The sequence below is a fragment of the Anabrus simplex genome, chromosome 1 (genome assembly GCF_040414725.1).
Source record: "Anabrus simplex isolate iqAnaSimp1 chromosome 1, ASM4041472v1, whole genome shotgun sequence".
NCBI classification, from domain to species: Eukaryota; Metazoa; Arthropoda; class Insecta; order Orthoptera; family Tettigoniidae; genus Anabrus; species Anabrus simplex.
The window spans coordinates 1,579,879,181-1,579,902,689 of record NC_090265.1 but is presented as its reverse complement, the minus strand read 5'-3'; the positions used below and the strand labels follow the sequence as shown (position 1 = coordinate 1,579,902,689).

The window sequence follows — 23,509 nt, the reverse complement described above, 5'->3', positions numbered from 1 at the left end:
TGGAGATGTTTGACGCAGGCGATATTTCAAGAATTAAGAAGAGATTCATTAAGAGAAAAAGATTAACAGCATATATATATTTTGCGAATGAGCCCATTAGGACTACGCAAAGTACTTAGAGACAGGCATTTGCCTTTCTTTGTGCCCACACTTCCTTCATTCGTTTGCTGTGTGCTTCTTTTCTCTCTTGAGACCATGTTGTTCCGGTCTTCTTCTTTGGTTTTTCCTCTTGGTCAACTTGCCACTTATGAACTTTGGTTCTGAAGATAACCCGGCTTTGGATGTCTTCAGGTGTGATTCCTGCCAGTTTGAGATCTGTTTTAATTTCGCCAATCCATTTTATTGTGTCCGTTTTGGCTTTACTTCGGTTTTCATAAAATTCAACTATTTGCTTGGTAAGTATATTTGGGTTCATCCTTTTTATATGTCCAAAGAATCTTAATCTGCGTTTTCTGATGTCGCTGTGAATGTTAGAAAATTGTTTGATTTCCTGTTTCCCTCTAAGGCGGTACTGTTCATCTACGAGTTTTGGGGCCTAAAATTTTTCTAATGATCTTGCGTTCCTTTTTCTGAATATTTTCTAGATCAGTTTTCCTGTTCAAAATTAGTGTCTCTGATCCATAGAGGCATTCTGGTTTTATAACTGTATTATAGTGTCTTAGTTTTGCATGCTTGGAGAGACACTTTTTGTTATAGATATTTTGGGTGAGTCTATACGCAGTTTCCATTTTTTGGCATCTAACTTCATTGGCTTTTGTTTCCATTCCATTCTCCTGAATTCACCGAGATATTTGAATTGCTGGACCCGTTTTATTTTGCCATATTTTGTCTCCATGAATTTATGGGCTTCTTTGCTGCACGTCATGTGTTCAGTTTTTTCAAACGATATTTGGAGGCCGACTTTTTCCGCTGTTTCTTTCAGGAGTTCGAAACGTCACGAGTTAAGATTGCCAGATCGTCCGCAAATGCCAGGCAGTCTACTGCTAATTTGCCCCTACCAAGAGTGATTGGTTGGTCAATCTTGAGGACAGACTTCTGTTTGCGCCATTCCTGTATTACCTTTTCAAGGACGCAGTTGAAGAGTAGTGGAGAGAGCCCATCTCCCTGTCTTACTCCTGTTTTGATCGGAAAAGGGTCTGAGATTTCCCCCATGAATTTAACCTTAGATTTTGTGTCTGTCAATGTCTCTTTTACAATTGCGAGTGTTTTCCGGTCTAGACCCTGTTCTTTTAATATCTGAAACAGTGATTGACGATCAACTGAATCATAGGCCTTTTTGAAATCAACAAAAGTACAAACTAAATTTTTGCTACAAATTCTCTGATGCCTTAGGTTTAACTTTAGGTTCAAAATTTGCTCTGGACATGAAAGGCCTGGTTTGAAACCTGCTTGATATTCTCCAATTTTCGGTTCTAGTTGCTGTTGGGCTCTATCGAGAAGGCACTGAGATAAAATTTTGTGGGCAACAAATACCAATGAGATTCCTCTGTAGTTATTTACGTCTGTTCTGTCTCCTTTCTTATGCAAGGGATGAATTAGTGCACTTTTCCAATCTTCTGGAATTTGTTCTGTTTTCCAAATCTCTTGGATGACACCGGTGAATTATTTTATAGTATTAGGGCCTGCTGATTTGAGAATTTCTGCTATGATCCCGTCCTCACCTGCAGCTTTATTCATTTTAAGTCGCTTTATCTGTCTGGTAATTTCTTCTTCATCCGGTGGTACTGAATTTGGGTTTGTGAAGTCAGGTTCCTGCGGTGGAAATCTTTGTGTTGGCTCTGGGCAGTTAAGCAGTTCTTCAAAATGCCTTGCAAGTTCGGTGCAGTTTTCTTGATTGTTCAGTACAAATTGCCCATTTACTTTCTTAAAGCAAAGGTTTTGTGGCTGATACCCTGTTAGCTTTGTTTTGAATTTCTTGTAGAAATTTCGTGTGTGGTTTTTTTCGAAGTCCTTTTCAATTTCTAGTAGTTGATCTTTCTCGAATTTCCTTTTGGTCTGTCGGATTAATTTCGCTGCCTCTTTCCTGACTGCCAAAAACATTTTGTGATTCTAATCAGTCTTTTTGCTGTTCCACTTATTGTATGCATTCTGCCGGGATTGGATGGCTTGTTCACAGTCTGCGTTCCACCAAGGGTGTTTTTTTCTTTTCTGCAGAGGAATCAGTGTTTGTGCTGTTTCAATGAGTTTGGTCTTGAGTTGCTGCCAATTGTTGGACTGCTTTTTCTCTAATTCTTCGGTGAGAGATGGCTGGATCCGACTAGTATCAAATTTCGGAATTATTTGCTTCCTTCTTCTGAACCTTTGAGGTATCAACTGTAGTTTGACTCTTGTCAGATAGTGGTCTGAGTCTATGTTTGCACCCTTCCTTACTTGGACATTCATAATTTCTCTGTGGTTTGGGTACGAAATTGCCACGTGGTCAATTTGAAACTCGCCCAAGAGGGAGTTGGGTGATCTCCATGTCATTTGTTTAGAAGGTTTTTTCGTGAAGTGAGTCGACATGACTTTAAGATTGAATGCCCTGCAGAATTCGACTAATCTCTGTCCATTTTGGTTCGTCCATTTATGTGCTGGGAATTTTCCAACTGTTTTCCTGTATTTCCTTTCCTTGCCTAGCTGAGCGTTGAAATCTCCTAACGGAATTTTGACGTGGTTTTGAGGAATTTTTGATGCTGTTTCTTCTAGTATTTCCCAGGATTTGTCTACCTTCTGGCGATCTGTTTTATTGTCTTCATTGACTGGCATATGTGCATTGATCAGTGTGTATGATTTGTTTGCACACTTTAGGGTGATTGTCATTAGCCTATTGTTAACACATTTCACACCTGTTACTGAGTTAAGTATGCTCTTCTTGACTGCAAAAGCAACTCCTAAATGGGGTGTGTTTTTGAGAATCCGTTTGTCTGTTTTACTTTTGAAGAGTCTGTAGTTCCCGAAATCCATTGTGTGTTCGTCAGTCAGCCTCGTTTCTTGGAGTGCCAGTATTTCTATTTTTTGATCATTTAGGGTTTGCTCTAGTTCGTACAACTTCCCTGCCCGCAAGAGAGAATTTATGTTCAGTGTTCCGAAAAATGTTTTGCTGTTTGGGCGAAGTTGGCCAGAGGTCTCCGACTCCCTCTGTTTGCGTGTCCAGCCAGACTCCCCAGAATCCGATAGTCTGGTTGTGCTGCTAATGTCAGCAGTGGATTGGTTACCACCTGGGGTACAAATTTGTTTTCTGCCACGCCTCATGGTACTTGATTATCCAAGTATTGGACCGTAGTCCAGTTTCATAGGACTGGAGTGGATAGTTCCAGAACATACATTTCCAGCCGCACCTCTGGTGAACAGACGCTGACCACTTTGCCGCTTGCTGCAAGTCAGACGCGAAGTGGATTTCAGTCAGTTCTTCCGCCCTCTCCGCCATCGGGATGAATCCTCTTATGCCGTCGAGGCCGTTGACCATTTTCCTTGTTCCCTCAGTTGATCCGCGGGTGCTTATTTGGCTACGCCTTATTCGCACCTGCCCTGCATATCTACAGGAACTTTCCCTATCAGCCATTGGGACGCGCCGTGTCGGGGTTGAGGGCCCCCACCCCAGTGTCTTACATAGAGTTATGCCTAACTCCTACTCAGTTCAGAGCTAGACCCCACGCAAGCTGACCGGGCACGGAGCATATATATATAAATATATATATATATATATTTTATTGCAGAACGCAGAATTACGAAAGCCGTAAATAAATCTGCGAAACTAGAAGAAAATCGAAAAGAAGTGCATACGCTAGATTACCAAGACGGCAAGGGATAACCTGTGACACAAATACAAGGAAGAAAATCTCGGGGATACGTAGAGATAGCTCAATTAATCCATATAAATAACAACCTTAGTACAAATATCTGAAACAAGCGTAGACATTTTGGTAGTTTACAAACGCTATTAGGAATAAAGTTAAAACGGAAGAATATACATTGAAATTAGCATGTTAGAAGGCTATGGATTCCATATTATGACGCAATAACTTCATATATGTTAAGTTTTATGTTATTTGAGCAAGACATGGCTCTCAAGATATTCTAAGAAGACGATGGCGAGATGTCCGGAGGTGACTGATCTGGGGGCACGGCAAAGGAACCTTACCTAACCTAGACCATCCTGATGACCAGCGAGAGGATTTAATCCCCGAGCCTGAACTACAGATGTCCTGCAAAATCTAATTCAATCCCGATGGAGCAGACGGAAAAAGATAAGTCTTCTTTCTTAGTGCAGTAAGTTAGATAAATCTTACAGATGTTAATATAATCATTCATATTTGTAAGTAAATAGGTGGATAACCGTTATGATCTTCAAAATTAGCTCAGATATGTTAGATTCTCGCGAATTAGTGTTATACTTAAGTCAGGATACAAGGATGATAGGTAGTCATCTGAAATATATAATCGATCCTTGGCTAGGAAATGTGAAGTGGACAATATGTTAGTGCCATTGCAGTAATATTTAAGCATGTGTAGATGTTATCATATGTGAATGATGTGATCAATATCGTTAGAATATTTTACGTTATTGTGAATAATGGTCAGTATCCCGTAGTATGAAGATTGAACAGTGCCATATAAAATCAGAATAGAATTATGAATGGATACGAGAGTAATATGAATTGATAATGAGGTTAATTGGAGAAGATGGATTAATCAACTGAATAGATGATAGATAGAAGATTCCAAGCGTCGAGTTAATGTACATTTTAAAATAATTTGGAAAAGAAAGAAGAGATATGATAGTAATACACTGACTGGCAGAGCAAATGCAACACCAAGAAGGAGTGGTTCGAAAGGGATGAAAGTTGGGGAAAAAACAGAGACGGCACGGACGAATAATTGATGTTTATTTCAAACCGATATGCAGGTTACACAATGCGCATGGCATCGACTCAGTAGGATGTAGGACCACCGCGAGCGGCGATGCACGCAGAAACACGTCGAGGTACAGAGTCAATAAGAGTGCGGATGGTGTCCTGAGGGATGGTTCTCCATTCTCTGTCAACCATTTGCCACAGTTGGTCGTCCGTACGAGGCTGGGGCAGAGTTTGCAAACGGCGTCCAATGAGATCCCACACGTGTTCGATTGGTGAGAGATCCGGAGAGTACGCTGGCCACGGAAGCATCTGTACACCTCGTAGAGCCTGTTGGGAGATGCGAGCAGTGTGTGGGCGGGCATTATCCTGCTGAAACAGAGCACTGGGCAGCCCCTGAAGGTACGGGAGTGCCACCGGCCGCAGCACATGCTGCACGTAGCGGTGGGCATTTAACGTGCCTTGAATACGCACTAGAGGTGATGTGGAATCATACGCAATAGCGCCCCAAACCATGATGCCGCGTTGTCTAGCGGTAGGGCGCTCCACGGTTACTGCCGGATTTGACCTTTCTCCACGCCGACGCCACACTCGTCTGCGGTGACTATCACTGACAGAACAGAAGCGTGACTCATCGGAGAACACGACGTTCCGCAATTCCCTCATCCAAGTCGCTCTAGCCCGGCACCATGCCAGGCGTGCACGTCTATGCTGTGGAGTCAATGGTAGTCTTCTGAGCGGACGCCGGGAGTGCAGGCCTCCTTCAACCAATCGACGGGAAATTGTTCTGGTCGATATTGGAACAGCACATGCTGAAGAATGGCGGTTGACGTGGCGTGCGGGGCTGCCACCGCTTGGCGGCGGATGCGCCGATCCTCGCGTGCTGACGTCACTCGGGCTGCGCCTGGACCCCTCGCACGTGCCACATGTCCCTGCGCCAACCATCTTCGCCACAGGCGCTGCACCGTGGACACATCCCTATGGGTATCGGCTGCGATTTGACGAAGCGACCAACCTGCCCTTCTCAGCCCGATCACCATACCCCTCGTAAAGTCGTCTGTCTGCTGGAAATGCCTCCGTTGACGGCGGCCTGGCATACTTAGCTATACACGTGTCCTGTGGCACACGACAACACGTTCTACAATGACTGTCGGCTGAGAAATCACGGTACGAAGTGGGCCATTCGCCAACGCCGTGTCCCATTTATCGTTCGCTACGTGCAAAGCACAGCGGCGCATTTCACATCATGAGCATACCTCAGTGACGTCAGTCTATTCTGCAAATGGCATAAAGTTCTGACCACTCCTTCTTGGTGTTGCATTTGCTCTGTCAGTCAGTGTATATGAAAAAAGTGATATTGGAATATAAAATTAATATGTTGAAACATAAATAAATGTGATATGTACTGTTTCGTCGATTAGGAAGAGAATCATTGATTATGAAGATGAATAGAAGAATATTGACGCGAATCCAGGATCTCTAATGTTCTTGGTACCATGGTGTGTAATCGTTGACAGGTGTTACGTATCCAATAATAATGAAAACATATGGTGAAGCTTGTAATAAGTTAAGGCACTAGAAGATCATTGAAATAACTCAGTATAGGGAATGTTAAGTACTACATTGATTAAAAATTAACCTATATCTCTACCGTAATGATGAGTATTCATTGAAGAAGTACACAGCACTCACTGAATCCTATGCAAGAGTAGTATAATTTCTTCATAAATAATTCGAGAAGCTAAAATAGTTGATAGAGTCTTCATGAATAATATTGTGTACATATTTTGGTAGATGACACGTTGGAATTCAACTAATTATCTGACAACATATCTCATCAAATACATTTACATGATTAAGCTGATTTGTAAGATTAATAAGATGAATGATATATTTGAGTTGGCAAGTGATGTTAGATATTGATATAGATTTTAGCGCATATGATGGTTGACTTAGTACTTATCTTTTTCCTGATGTATCCAAAAGAGGAATACCAGAATAACGAAAATCTAATGCTCATCCTAAATGGCTAAATGAATAAATTCTAAATGTTAAAAATTAAAAAATAGATAAAAATATATAAATCCTAAATAAATAAATCCTGAATGAATGGTTATGAGAAGAGTTATAAACAATGCTGAAATATAATATATCCCAAGATGATTTGTAAAGAATTTGATAAAATTTAATTAGAGCCTAGGGATATTTTCTTTCTAAATAATTAATAATGGTGAAAAGATGATATGTGAATTCGTTTCAACAATTATTCGAATTTTACATGTTTTTTCTTGTTGTACATAATTATTTTCATAGTTCAACCAAGGATCCTATGATTATGATGAAACATAATTGATGAATTTTCTTGAATGAGATGATTTTTTAAAAGGCTATTTGTTCGAGGCGTCGACCTAGGAAGATATTTTGCTCCTAATGAATGAGATGATAATTTTCCTTTAATTATACTTCATTTTTCTTGAATGGTAAATGACACGTTGGAATTCAACTAATTATCTGACATCATATCTCATCAGATACATTTACATGATTAAGCTGATTTGTAAGATTAATAAGATGAATGATATATTTGAGTTGACAAGTGATGTTAGATATTGATATAGATTTTAGCGCATATGATGATTTGAATAAATAATAGTGAGTAAGATACATTGGTATTTATATTCTACGATAAGCATTATATATATATTTAGTGTTAATTTATTATAAAATTAGGAAATATTTCTCGATATATCTTGAAAATCGGTAGGATGGAGACATCCATCAGAATCTACGGCAGATGACTTAGAAAACTTTCGGAATCTCTTTGGAATCCATGTTAAGAAGATTTTGATAGGAAATCGACCCTGTGTAAACTAGTTTGGATTTTTTCGCGACCCGCCCTGGGCGCAGGAAGGGTGCAATACCTACGCAATGAATTGACAAATATATATTATAAAAGTAATATTTTTACAATAAAACTACGGTTTACATTACATCTGAGCAATAAATATACAATATGTACACATTTACTCTCACAGGTCACCAGAACACATCCAACTCTCTTCTCATCAAAGAAACCCCGCTTGGCTGCAAGTACACTTTTAACTGTTCTCGGCATTCTCAGAACAATTTTTTCTAACACTGATGCAGGTATAATTTCCCAGGCATTCTGAAAGAGACCCACAGCTTTTCCGACGAAGAAGCACGCTCTTTTCAGACTTGCCGATCCAAATTCTCCAACAGCAGCTGAAGTGGATTTAAGTCCGAGGATTGGCGGGAGGCCTTTCCATGAAAAGTAATTCCCCAGAATTTTGTTTTGCATATAATTAATGCAATAGCGAGACTGTGTCTGGGATCATTGTTTTGTTGGAGGACGAACCCACTTTGCTGTCCAGACAGAAGAGCATAGCGAGACTGTTTCTGGGATCATTGTTTTGTTGGAGGACGAACCCACTTTGCTGTCCAGACAGAAGAGCATAGCGAGACTGTGTCTGGGATCATTGTTTTGTTGGAGGACGAACCCACTTTGCTGTCCAGACAGAAGAGCATAGCGAGACTGTGTCTGGGATCATTGTTTTGTTGGAGGACGAACCCACTTTGCTGTCCAGACAGAAGAGTATAACGAGACTGTGTCTGGGATCATTGTTTTGTTGGAGGACGAACCCACTTTGCTGTCCAGACAGAAGAGTATAACGAGACTGTTTCTGGGATCATTGTTTTGTTGGAGGACGAACCCACTTTGCTGTCCAGACAGAAGAGCATAGCGAGACTGTGTCTGGGATCATTGTTTTGTTGGAGGACGAACCCACTTTGCTGTCCAGACAGAAGAGTATAACGAGACTGTGTCTGGGATCATTGTTTTGTTGGAGGACGAACCCACTTTGCTGTCCAGACAGAAGAGCATAGCGAGACTGTTTCTGGGATCATTGTTTTGTTGGAGGACGAACCCACTTTGCTGTCCAGACAGAAGAGCATAGCGAGACTGTGTCTGGGATCATTGTTTTGTTGGAGGACGAACCCACTTTGCTGTCCAGACAGAAGAGTATAACGAGACTGTGTCTGGGATCATTGTTTTGTTGGAGGACGAACCCACTTTGCTGTCCAGACAGAAGAGTATAACGAGACTGTTTCTGGGATCATTGTTTTGTTGGAGGACGAACCCACTTAGCTTTCCAGACAGAAGAGTATAACGAGAAAGTATGGAATGGTAGCCGTTTTTGTCCAGTGCTCCTTGAATTTGGTGCAGTCTACCAACTACAATGAATGTGAAACAACTCCAAACCATCACAGAGTCCCTACATGTTTCACTCTAGGTATTATACAGTAAGATGCATTTTTTCGATACTGAGCGTCGAACATAAACTCGTCGCCGGTTCCCGAAATTTGTCGGAACTTGGTTTCATTAATACCTATATTCTGTCATTAAAGAATCATTAAACATATTCGTGCAGGTACATATGTTTTGTCTGGAAACTTTTGGTCGCCAGTGTATGTCGAATTTGGTACCGATATCAGAGAATTCGGAGCAACTCACTATTTTCTCCAAAGCTTTCCTAATAAGCAAATGAAAGCATTAGTCTGGATGGCCAGAGAGAGACAGGGGGGTTAAATTCCTATTTCGCCCACTCCATCCTTCTGGGTATGGGGAGAATGAAGTCTTTTAGTTGTAATAGCCTGTTACTGCAGTAAAAAGATGGTAGAAAGTTCCCGTACGTCCAGGCAGAATGTGAGATGAACTTAATTATATTTTCATCCCTACACTATAGGAAAAAACGTCGAGAAAGGTAAGTTACCCCTTCGCGGGCAGGTACACGTTATTATCACTCCCAAAGTCGAAGTACCAGTCAAACAGACCGAGCTTGCGGTCGATCAGGTGAGAAAGGAAGGTCAAGTAATGATTTAAATACGCACGCGTACAATGAAACACTTGTTAGTCGACATCGAAATGGAAATTATAGAGCGGGCAGATTTTGCTCCTCAACTGGAAATATTTCTCCGCTCCGGCGAAAACATCTGACAGGAATGTTTTATCTTCGAAGCAGAGAAGATGATTCTATCCAGAATTTTCCCCGAAAGGACGGATGAGTGCGCTTTCCAAGAGATGTCCAAGAAGCAATTATTGGAACGGAGTGATGTGCACAATGTTGCAAAAATCTAGAAGACTCTACTGCCATTTTTGGTAGTGGCATGCTTCAGTCTTTACTCTGAAAACAATCATTGTATAAAGCTTTATAATATAAGAAGATAGGGACATGCCGATAATTCTCAGCACAAATGAGTACAAAAGTGAAGTGCAATAGCCTTACAAAACATATGATTTGTACTTGTAGATCATTTACTTTCTGAGGCCTAATTATACTAACTCTGTTGCTCATGATTGGTCTTGCCTTGCTCAAATCTCTCTCGTCATTGAAGCACTCGTTGCGTGGATTGCTAACATTTTACCGTTTCGTTACCATGTCCGTTGTCTTGTCACTGCTACTGAAACAGACTGTTAGTGCCACACAGTTCGACAAACAAAATGTGGCGCTCTTGCCATGCGTACGGGCTAGCCTAGCTCAAAGAGTTAAAACTCAGTTCGCCAGGCGCTTTGAGTCTCAGTGTGGCCGTCCAGGTCTCACGATGACGAGCTAGCAGAACTGAACCAAGCTGCCAAGAGAGTGAAGCATGTCTGTGCTTCTGTGTGATATAGGAGTGCAAAATACTGTATTGTGCCATACCGTCATTGTTCAGAGCTGTAGACCACGCATGGTCTATTTTTGATGAGATGTGTTTCGGTTATTTGGTACTATCTGGGATGAATGCACTGGGTGGCGATGTATCATGTGTACAAGTAACCACGTTGTTGGCGGAGCATCATCCACCATCATCTCGCGTACGATTCGATTCCTACCCTATGTTTACTGCGGCTGTTTTGCTTCTTGTATCGTGTGGATTCCACCGTTTCGGATTATGCCATCATTCCTGGTGCACTATATATGTATAATTTTGAGAAATTTAAATTAAATTATAAACAAACGTAAACTTTTTCATCGGCTTGTGTTAGATCACCTCCATCAATCTCGTAACTTCATTTGCTTTGGTTTTAATTTTATTTGATCTGATTTGAGTTGGTCTTAATTTGTTAGTTACAAAAGACTATTACATATAAACTAATGATCTGTGTATGCGTATAATATGTTGCTGTTTCTGCTTTCAGAATCTGCCTGCAATGATCCTCAGGGTAGCAAAATTCTTGGAGAAGTCTTTCACAGACGAACAGTTGGCTCAACTGGCGGACCACCTCGATATCAAGAACATGCGAGTCAATCCTTCCGTGAATAGAGAAGGTATCATTAAGAAGTTGAAGGACGAAGGAAAGGCTCCGAAGGAAGATGATCTGCTTTTTATTCGCAAAGGAGAAGTAGGTGGTGGACGGAAAGCAATGTCTCCGGAAATGGTGGACAAGTTCGACTCGTGGAAGAAACAACATCTTTCCGGAACAGAATCGCCTTGGTCCCGATCCACCTAACAGCAAGAAAAATAATGTGCATTGCGATCTGAAAAAATAATATGTTCGTGTAAAATCTCTCTTAACATATGAAGATAACTCCTGTAACTTTGAATCTACTACCTTGTTAATGTTTTATTCCAATTAAGATATTTCCTTATACTCGTATTTAACACCTAGGTAGTAATCAAATCCCCTTGGGGTACTTTTACTCCACCAACACAGTAATTAAAACTAAGAGGCTTTTTCCTCATAATGACACATACAACCTGCCTTTTCATCCCTTTTAATATCATACTATTGTCTGCTGTCTATCTCACAACATTGCCGAGGTGTTCTTGCTATCGCTCAAAATCCTGTAACTTATTTAATACTCCACACAGTATGTGATCATCAGCAAGAAGCCGTATGCGCTATCCAATTTCTTTTCACATAACATTTATATGCATAAAAGAACGTATAGATCAAATAGTACTAATCTGAGGAATTCCACTTGTTAATCGCTACAGGAAGAAATTTAGCCACACATTCAACCACTTTTTCTTCTAGTCCAATAGCCTTCATATTCACCAACAGTCTTCCATGATCTACGAGATTAAAAGTCCTGGAAGCATACAACCTGTATTTTCATCCCATTTACCATCATAATATTGTCTGCTGTCCACCTCACAACATTTTCTAGGTATTCTTGTGCTCGCTCAGAATCCTGTAACTTATTTACTTCTCTATAAAATATGACATCATCTGCAAGAAGCCGTAACTGTTATCCACCTATTTAATATTTAATATCTACTGTCCAACAATTAATTAGTGACGCCCAAACTAGAAAATATTCCGGCCTCGTTTTGACCGTCTTCAGTTAGATTAAAATAACTTTTAATCACATTGCAGTGACGGTTTTTTCAACTTATTCTTATGTCGCACCGACACAGGTATGACTTAAGGCGACGATTCAGTCACACGTTAAATGCAGGATTGCACCTCAAAACATTTGAATACAGCATATTTTACCTCCTGAAAATAAAATAGATACTACATCTTGACAGTGAATAACCCGAATAACCTGAATATAAGGAAATATCTTCATTGGGGTAACCACATAAATATGATTGTAAATAAAGGGTGCAAATCTCTGCACATGGTTATGAGGGCATTTTGGGGTTTTAGTAAGGATGTAAAGGAGTGAGCATATTTGTCTCTGGTGAGACCCCAACTAGAGTATGATTCCAGTGTATGGGACCGTCACCAGGATTACTTGATTCAGGAACTGGAAACAATCCAAAGAAAAGCAGCTCGATTTGTTCTGGGCGATTTCCGACAAAAGAGTAGCGTTAAAAAAATGTTGCATAGTTTGGGCTGGGAAGACTTGGGAAAACGGAGACGAGCTGTTCGACTAAGTGGTATGTTCCAAGCTGTCAGTGGAAATATGGCGTGGGAGGACATCAGTAGACGAATAAGTTTGAGTGGTGTCTTTAAAAGTAGGAATGATTACAATGTGAAGATAAAGTTGGAATTCAAGAGGACAAATTGGGGCAAATATTCTTTTATAGGAAGGGGAGTTAGGGATTGGAATAAGTTACCTAGGGAGATGTTCAATAAGTTTCCAATTTCTTTGCAATTATTTATGAAATGGCTAGGAAAACAACAGATAGGGAATCTGCCAACTGGGCGACTGCCCTAAATGCAGATCAGTAGTGACTGATTGAACCTTTCCTAAACCCGAACTGCCTTCTATCAAACCAGGTTGTAATTTCGCAAACGTGTCCAATATAATTACAACAATTCTTTTCCAGAACTTACAAACAACAGATATAAAGTTGGCTTGTCTGTAAGTATCCACTTTTTATTTAGCAGTCTTTCCCTTGTACACTGGGGCTACTACAGTTACCCTCCATCCACTTGGTAGAGCTCCAAGCTCCTTCGTGCAAACAGTAACGAAATAAATATTTCAGATTTTATGACTGTATATCCCAACCCGTTGCCTTTAGTATATCCCCAGAAATCTTATCAATCCCAGCTGCTTTTCTGCCTTTCATCTGTTTCGTAATATGTACTTTTATTCAATGTTTTCAAGATAAATTTTTAAAAATAAATTTAATATGAAGGTTTTAGCTATTCAATAATTAATATCTACTATTCAACCATTAAATTGTCATGCCTAAACTAGAAAATGTCTTCAGCTACATTAAAATAATTGTTAATCGCATTTCAGTGACTCGTTAAGAGCAGGATATACACATTAAACACTTTTTGTGCAAGTTAAAATAAATTAATACGTTATTCTATAAAAATTGTGTAGTTGTTTGTTGTTTGTTTGTTTAAAAAGTTCTTGGATTAAAACTTCATGAGCAATCCGTTGAAGAGGCGAACATGTGGTGAACAGGTAGAGCTCCAAGGTTGCAATTATTCTATTATTAGAGGTAAATTTCAGCACTTTATTTCCCTCCCCTACCTGGATATGTTCCTTATATCTAAATATCTTTACACGCTCTTGACTGAATACTTCAGCATTCTCCAACTCTTCACCTGTACTACCCTTCTTCATTAGTGATCCCTGGATCATCTCTCCTGGTACCTGTTTCTGCCTTGCCTTCCATTTTCCCGTAAAACACATATGACTGCCAATTATTTCTGCCATCAAGTTATTCTATCTGAGGTTTCGCTAGATTCATTTTCCTAGTAAGTTCGTTCTATCCTGGAAAATGCGAATAATATCTCTCTGTAATTTTTTTAATAAAATGCGACAAGAATAGAGTTGAGAAATTTCCAAAACGACAACATGATGAAATTTGCGATGCGGTTGTTTACTGTTCACCAGTTGAAATAGTTCGCAAACACGAGCAAATTTGTCTTCCATTCTTCGTTCCGCCCTTGTACCGTTGTCATCAAACTAAATTATACTAAGAATAGTTCGAAATCTTTCTCTACTCATGACTGCTATATATGCTGGTCTGTATAATTCACTAGGCCACAGGTCATGATAGTTTAAACTAGGCCTTTCCAACTCGAGCACTTAGTGCCGGGGCGCACCAGCGCTGCACTCAGCAGCACCTTTCCCCTCCTTCCCCACCTACCCCGCGCAGTGGTCGGTGCATGTGTGCGTAAGAGACAGTACATTCATTCTCATTCTCTCTTTGTGTGTGTCATTCTCAGTAGAATCTAGGGGCGGCCGTACCTTATGTGCTGAAGTGCTGCAGCACACTGCCTGTTGGAAAAATAAATTAGTTTAAAAATATTATCTACAATCAAATACAGTGCATTGAAAAAGACGTCAGCCAAAGAATAGGAAATTATTGAACTCCCCTCACACCAGTTAACTACTGGTGCGCTCCACGCCGGGTGCTGTGACCACAGCTCAACGAGAATGTCTAAGCTTTCAGCCAGAAACCAGGAACTCTGCCTTTTGCGCATGCGTACCCAACGTTACCGATACAAATAGAATGTGTTCCGATGGGCTGTGGAAACAACAGTCAAGACATCACTTCACAGCGATTCTTCGTTCGACCACAGAAAGGCAGCACTAGCACTAGTCACACTTGCATTACGACCGATATGAGAAGGTGGCAGGTGGCACCCTCTTGACACAGCGCTAGTATTTAAGAGGGGATCGCTCAAAGCAAACGGGAAAACAAAATACTGTAGAGCTGTTCCCGCCAAGTCTTTTAATACCAAAGAGGATAGAATACTACCAACTTGCCTATTCCATAGCCACATTTGAAAATCGATGAACTATAAAAATTGTACTTTTTATGTTGTTAAAACAAGGACATGATATTGTGATTTTCTTTAATTAAAAATGTATAGTTTATAAATGTCACTATAAAAACATAACATGTAATTTTGCATTACGCCGTTGCTGGTTTTATTTCAATGATGTTGGTGGCATTGGGAAGTTCTGTTTTTGCGCGTGTTTTGAGTTCGTGAATATTTTGCCGTTGCAGGTGTTATTGTGTGTTTAATTATATAGTTTTATAGTTTTTTATGAGGAATGTGTATATGTGTTGGGGTTGTTTGCGTGTTTGTTCAGTGTGGAAAATTCAGTGGAGAGCCTCTTGAAAACCACCGAAATGAGCAGACACAAGCAACAATAGCCTTGAAAAATATTACAGAATAAAAACACAAGACCTGGGCCGATGATCTGCGATGTTAGGCCCCTTAAAACAACAAGCAGGAACACAACACCAAAAAGAAGACAGAGAAGGTACTTACTTTAAAACGGCCAGGCTGTCACTTACAAAACGTGGATCGGGACGCATCCGTGTACGGTAGTATCTATATTTAATGTTTAAATAAAATAAAAACACCTTTTAAGGGAAAAATTTAATTTTGGAATAATAAAACTTTAAAATCAAAGAAACAGAAACCAGGTGAAAAATATTAAGGTCATCCTAAATTACCAAGAATATATAAATAATAACAATTCTTTAAAATGAGAACAAGATTAACAACCAGGAGACTAAAATCCAATCAAAACGCGATCGGTCGATGCGGATAGGAAAATAGCAAAAATACTAAACCTGTTACAATGAAACTAGCTTAAAATACGATTTCAGGTACATCGTTAACTTCTTTCTTTTAACAAAATTCGCAGTTTTTGTTGTTAGAGTAAAATTTGGATGGTATCAAGAACGTCCCACTGACCTTTCGCAAGCCAATTCATCATAATTATCCACAAGTTTGAGTTTATATCGGGTACATTAAAATACAAATAAACCTGGAAAATATTGCCACGAAGGAGTGAAGGAAAATGTGCAAATATATCTTTGAAGGGAAGAATTAACATAAAATACTGGGCAAAGACTAGGAACTTTCACAGAAAATCAGCAATCAACAATCATCATCACCATCACCATAGCAACCACCAAAACAAGGAGGTGAAACAACCAATCTCGAAACAATACACAACAATAGGAAGCTACGTGGAATCGAACAAAAGAGAATCTAGCAGATCCCATAACTCAAAGAATTACAAGTTAAATTTTATAGAAAAGGGGAGCATAAAATTAACATTAAAAAAAGGGATTAGATCATAATTTAAAAACTCTCGCGGAAACTCACATGGTAGTTAAACCACCTATAACATAATTTTGCAGTCAAATAGGCATTACATAATACTGTAGTTCAAAGGATCTGTTGGCGATGATAATAATAAGAAGAAGAACAATACAAAAGGTAATTAACTCAACGTCATACACGGTGAAACGGTTTAACCCAACCAGAATGGCAATAACATATGACTTGTTAGAAAGCCTAAATTTCAAAATACACAATTTTAAGAAGAAAACATTTTAAATGTTCGAAACAAGGACGTAATATTCGTAAGTTCCGCGACATAGTACAAAATGATGACCTCTTGAAGCTGATGTCTTGGCCCAGAAGAATTTTTGAAGCACATGACGAAAGATCCCAAAATTTAATTCAAAACGTTACTGACAGTTTCATGAAGATGTAACTCTGTAACAAGATACAGACCACGTGGGCGTGGGTATCGAGGATTATTTTAAAAAAATAATCCACAGTAAATTCGATGAAAGAAATTGTGAGGATGACCGAAGGAACATTTCAGGGTGATTACACCCTAATCAAGGGTGCTTATCCCGACTCCATAACCACAGGCCAAGCCTGTACGTAATACCATTTTACTCCAATAGTTGCTTCCATGACGCCAGAATACAGAATGGGCGACAATCTCTGGCTAACTGCCGACCGCTTAGCTGAATGAACCAGCCGTGCGCTCATTGTTCAGAACAAACGAAGATAGACTCGCTGCCAACTGAGGGCAGCGCCAAGCGGGAGCTAACGCTCCATGAACAGAGACAAGGAGATTCATAAATGAATAGGACAGAACAGGAGCTCAGCGGTCAGAGGCGAGATACAGTTTTAAAACAATGTTGTGACAACAATGGGAAAATAAATTCCCCGGTAACACAAATTTCCAAGGCGGAATGACATATCCAAAATGTTAATGGAGTGGGGCGATAGCATAACCTCGGTTATACATTTCTTCAACAACACAAAACATACCACACTACTAAACACCACGAAAACACTTAATAATAAATGCATTCTTCCACAAAGTGTTGGCTTAAAGAAGAGCATTTGGCCGTAAGACTGGGCGAAATCGACGCTAAGAGCCGACGCCAAGAAATTGAGAAAAATAAAATATAATTGTTATACAAATATTTAATACAAATATGTTAGTACTTAGAATACAGAAAAGAAATAAAACACAGACCATTTTTGAGCATGGTACTGAACACGGGACCTTAGTGTATGTTTCAGAGGCAGGCACGTCAGCCATTCACTTCATACTAATAAACAGCCTCATTATGTCAAGCTAATTCGTACCTTGGCGTCCAGCTTTACGGTGTTGCCACGAAGTTCTGGCCTCTAAAACACTTATGACTAGGGTAATATTAAAGTAGGAAATATGTACAAAAATGTAGTAAATATCATTGAAATATGCAAATAAATATGTCATATTCAGATAATATGTTACAGTATTAATGCACCAAATTTACAAAAAAAAGTTCGTATATTCCTTTTGTTATGAGTTATTGTTATAAGACAAAGTCTTCGTTGTTGTTGTTCTAAATAATTTATATAGTCTACTGCTTTCTAATTCTGGCAGTATTAAATAATAAAATTAAAGCCTAATCAAAATACGTCAAATATTTAAAAATAAGGTTATGCACTGTATATCGCTGAGTGTATTACACAATGTATTGTTGTAGCTAATTTCTTGTTGCCCGCCATGGCCTAAAAATGAAACAAATAAGTGTTACTAAATAAAATTGTTTACACTTAAATGTTATCATTCTAAGATTCACCTTAAATTAATATGCAATCTGGTTTTAAATCCCTATTAAGTAATACGAATAGAACTGAAACTTTTTACCGTGTCACGCAGTGTGTCACCAAGCACTTCTTCTGGTCTTCCATTGTGATGTTTTGCCTTTGATCCGATAAAATTCTCTTGGAGGCTGAGAAGGACCGTTCAACATTGGAGTAAGTCACATAAAACTACCTGGGTGAAATATCTTTCAAAGCTCTTGTTGTTCGCCAACAGATACACTCTGAGAAAGGATTAGTGCTGTTGTATGCAGTTGAGGTACTCATACCTACTGTATTTAACACACTAACGGTTACAAATCCTAGTTTTAAAAGAATTTTAAAGCCAAATTTATCGTTCGAGATATATCCTGTATGAGATGAAATAGATATATCACTGTTATGTTTATAGATAGCTTTGTTCCATTCTTGTTTTCTTCTCCTGTTTGATTTGCTGAAGATGATCATTATAATGATCAAAACTAGTCCAAAAAACGTTTGAATGAGTTAATGGTATTTAACTTACATCGAATTAATTTATTGATTAGGTGAGATTAAAACTTTTATTTCTGTAAGTAAATGTGATGAATTTCGCCAATTATTTTACTCTAGTTTGAAAATGAAAATGAGTAGCGTAGCTAGGGTCGGCCGGTGAAGAAAGGGGCTAGTTATAGAATGGTTTATTGATTTTCCAAATAAATAAAAAATGATAGAACAAAATGAAGGTGCTTGTGGTGTGCGCATGCAAGACTTGTCATTATAAGGACACTGTTACAAGTGAATTATGTTGATATTAATATTGCTGTGCGCTACGAAATATTACATCAAAATACAGAAGAAGAACAATACGATCAGGGTCGACAGTCTTTCAGCGAGTGGTAAGTTCAGTTTACAATATAAAATCCAACTTTCGAGCTTCTTAGAAAATATATTCAGCAAATATGTTGGTTCTATAAATATGTCTCTGAATGTTTATTTACCGTAGTTTATTGTTTGTCAGTTTCTGTTACTTTCCTTCTGTAAAATTTCCACGGAGGAATTCTAACCCCCCAGTAACCCCGTTGGCTACGACCCTGTTGAAAATTAAACGAGCTGACAATGTAAAACAAGTAAGTATCTAGCTACCAGGTGTATGCATGAGTTTTTGCCCGTTTTTGTGATAACGAAAACACGTAATTTACAAGAGAAATTCAGTTTTTGTTTATTCAAAATATTGGCCATCGGCTTTTACACAATTCACCCATATTTCAGGTAAGTTATAAATGGAAATTCTAAGTTCCCATGGAGGGAATTAGATATTTTTCCACCCTATCAACAGATTTTTTATATGCTCTATTGGTGGAAAAATATCTAATTCCCTCCATGGGAACTTAGAATTTACATTCGGAATTGCTAGGCGGGCATTAATTCCATTGTGGAGTTTTATCTCCCGTATGCAGTTATCAGACTGTGCCTATTAAATAGGCTTCTGATAAGTTCACCTGCATACACCCCAGCGTCAGTGGGTAGGGTCTGACACATCCCACTCTGACGAGTCTAGTGTCAGACCTAAGACGAAACGCTGGTTAATAGAGCAAACACTGAAAAGCCATACATATAATTTTTGATCAGATTTAAGTTATGAATACCATGTCAGAAAGCTGCTTGTCTTTTGCGGCAAACCATTCGTGTAGCCATTTTCCAACTTCCTTGAAATTGCTGAAGTGCTACCCTGCGAGCGCGTGCCGCATTGACGCGAAGAGGTGATAGTCAGATGGCGCCAGGACGTGGCAGTGCGGCGGGTGCAGAAGGATATCCATCCAAGCGACTTCGAGGTGTCTTTCATTGGTTTTGCTGTGTCAGGTGGCGCATTGTCGTGTAACAAAATCACTTTTCCATGTATTTTGCTTCATTCCGGTCGTCTATCGATCAATGCTTGATTTAAATTAATCATTTGTTGCCGATAGCGTTGTGCATTAACGGTTTCGCCTGCAATTGCTAGTCTTCGCACTTTAGTGGTCTACGAGAGCGCGCACTCTCTTTCACATTGAAATCACCACGTTCAAATTGTCGAACTACTACTTCTAAACGTTTTCATTCCTCCCCTGAAGGGGGAGGCGGTCCTCCCAGACGGTGACGCCGTCTCTCAGGGCGGGAGATTTGTTGCGGTGAGGGAGATGTGCGGAGAAGGTGAGGGGGTGGGCGGCCGTGGCCTACACTACGAACTGTCCCGGCATTCGCCTTAGTGCAGGAGAATGGAAAACCACAGAAAACGATTCTCAGGACAGCCGACGGGTGGGACCAGGCGTGAAGTCCGGCACTGTGCCCCAGGCCCGTCTCCCGAATGCAGAGGCGTAGAGCCACGGTAGAGCCGTGGCCAACTTTCCTCTGCTCGGTTGGCCGGTCAGCGTACAGAGCTGTTGGACCACGGGCAAACCGTGGGCTCTTAAGTGACGAAACCCAAAGGCCGAAACCCACTCTGCATCTACCGACCAAATTGTCGAAACCGTCTCTCACATGTTTTAATCGATGGAGCGTGTTCACTACCAGCAAACGATGACTTTTCACACCCTTGTGATTAAATAAGAAAAGCAATGCGTGCCGCAAATATTATTTTTCAGGCACAAACGTCGACATGATCACTGAACAATACAACACAGACGCTAATGTTTGGCGGTCTCAACTTGTGTGTGGTGGTAGATTAATGTCAGTCGAACAACCTGACATATATGTCAAAATCATAGGCTGGGTACCGTTGACTGGCACCATCTCTTAGTGAAACCGGAAAAAGACTTACGCATACACCTGGTATGTAACACCGGCGTAACCACAATTCGCCGACATTTTCAGTTGTCTACAAGTAAAGGAATGGAATGTGTAATTACACCAGAATCCGTGCCCTACTTCATGTTCGGTGTAGAATACTATGCGATGGTTGTTCGCTAATTGTTTTTCACCCTGTATAAACCCCACCCAGAGAAGAAAGCGTATCATTACTGTATAAAGAGTCTGATTAAATGGTTAATATTGAGAAGGGGTGGTCACGGCTCAACCGTGGCTCTACGCCTCTGCATTCGGGAGCCGGGACAAGGCTGGGCCTCACGGCTGGCCCCAACCGCCGGCTGTCCTGAGAATGGTTTTCCGTAGTTTTCCATTCTCCTGCACTAAGGTGAATGCCGAGAGAGTCCCTACTATAGGTCACGGCCGTCAAACTCCTCACCTTCTCCGTGCATCTCCTTCACCGTAGCAAATCTCCCGGCCTGAGAGACGGCATCACCGCCTATGAGGCCCACCTCTCCCTTCAGGGGAGAAATGAAAACATTTTAGTAGTAGTAGGTAAACAATATGACCTTCGATCCAAACGATCCCGTGTTCGATTCCCAGCCGGGTCGGTAATTTTAACTTTCACTGGTTAATTCCTCTGGCTCGGGGTGTTTATGCCGTTTTTAGCATTAGAATTCATCTTAGATAAGAGAGATGGGCAAAAATATCATAATCGTTATTTTGTAACAGTTCTGGAATCGGAACTGACCTTTAAATGAACAGTACGCCGCAACAGCCTGTTCCGAAAGAGCAGTGTTCTGTATCGCCTGCACTCCAGCGAGATTGGTCTACCAACATCCTGTTCCGAAAGAGCAGTGTTCTGTATCGCCTGCACTCCAGCGAGATTGGTCTACCAACATTCTGTTCCGAAAGAGCAGTGTTCCGTGTCGCCTGCACTCCAGTGAGGTTGGTCTACCAACATTCTGTTCCGAAAGAACAGTGTTCCGTGTCGCCTGCACTCCAGTGAGATTGGTCTACCAACATCCTGTTCCGAAAGAGCAGTGTTCCGTGTCCCCTGCACTCCAGTGAGATTGGTCTACCAACATTTTGTTCCGAAAGAACAGTGTTCCGTGTCGCCTGCACTCCAGCGAGATTGGTCTACCAACATTCTGTTCCGAAAGAACAGTGTTCCGTGTCGCCTGCACTCCAGCGAGATTGGTCTACCAACATTCTGTTCCGAAAGAACAGTGTTCCGTGTCGCCTGCACTCCAGTGAGATTGGTCTACCAACATTCTGTTCCAAAAGAACAGTGTTCCGTGTTGCCTGCACTCCAGTAAGATTGGTCTACCAACATTCTGTTCCCAAAGAACAGTGTTCTGTATCGCCTGCACTCCAGCGAGATTGGTCTACCAACATTCTGTTCCGAAAGAACAGTGTTGCGTGTTGCGTGCACTCCAGCAAGATTGGTCTACCAACATTCTGTTCCCAAAGAACAGTGTTCTGTATCGCCTGCACTCCAGCGAGATTGGTCTACCAACATTCTGTTCCGAAAGAACAGTGTTCCGTGTTGCCTGCACTCCAGCAAGATTGGTCTACCAACATTCTGTTCCCAAAGAACAGTGTTTCGTATCGCCTGCACTCCAGCGAGATTGGTCTACCAACATTCTGTTCCCAAAGAACAGTGTTCTGTATCGCCTGCACTCCAGCGAGATTGGTCTACCAACATTCTGTTCCGAAAGAACAGTGTTCCGTGTTGCCTGCCCTCCAGCAAGATTGGTCTACCAACATTCTGTTCCAAAAGAACAGTGTTCCGTATCGCCTGCACTCCAGTAAGATTGGTCTACCAACATTCTGTTCCCAAAGAACAGTGTTCCGTATCGCCTGCACTCCAGCGAGATTGGTCTACCAACATTCTGTTCCCAAAGAACAGTGTTCCGTATCGCCTGCACTCCAGCGAGATTGGTCTACCAACATTCTGTTCCCAAAGAACAGTGTTCTGTATCGCCTGCACTCCAGCGAGATTGGTCTACCAGCATTCTGTTCCCAAAGAACAGTGTTCCGTATCGCCTGCACTCCAGCGAGATTGGTCTACCAACATTCTGTTCCCAAAGAACAGTGTTCTGTATCGCCTGCACTCCAGCGAGATTGATCTACCAACATTCTGTTCCGAAAGAACAGTGTTCCGTGTTGCCTGCACTCCAGCAAGATTGGTCTACCAACATTCTGTTCCAAAAGAACAGTGTTCCGTATCGCCTGCACTCCAGCGAGATTGGTCTACCAACATTCTGTTCCCAAAGAACAGTGTTCCGTATCGCCTGCACTCCAGCAAGATTGGTCTACCAACATTCTGTTCCCAAAGAACAGTGTTCCGTATCGCCTGCACTCCAGCGAGATTGGTCTACCAACATTCTGTTCCCAAAGAACGTGTTCCGTACCGCCTGCACTCCAGCGAGATACGTCTAGCAGCTTCCTTTTCAGAAAGAACAGTGCTTCGTATCACATGCACTCAGCTGGATTGGCGCAAGAGCGACACCAACGATCTTTATTGGTCTAGGTATTTGAGAACCGCGCATGTTCCGCAGGTTGGCTGATTGTTACGACTCTGGGCCAACGTGAG

General features: G+C 40.8%; 1 protein-coding gene across 1 annotated transcript in view; it reads left to right on the top strand.

Annotated features, from left to right (window-relative positions):
- Nucleotides 1-11,340, top strand: part of LOC136862676 (luciferin sulfotransferase-like) — a 125,974-nt gene extending 114,634 nt beyond the window's left edge. Inside the window, exon 7 of the mRNA XM_067138898.2 lies at nt 11,029-11,340. Coding sequence (XP_066994999.2) covers nt 11,029-11,340 — 312 coding nt within the window. The remainder of the gene's footprint in view (nt 1-11,028) is intronic.
- The last annotated feature ends 12,169 nt before the right edge of the window (nt 11,341-23,509 follow it).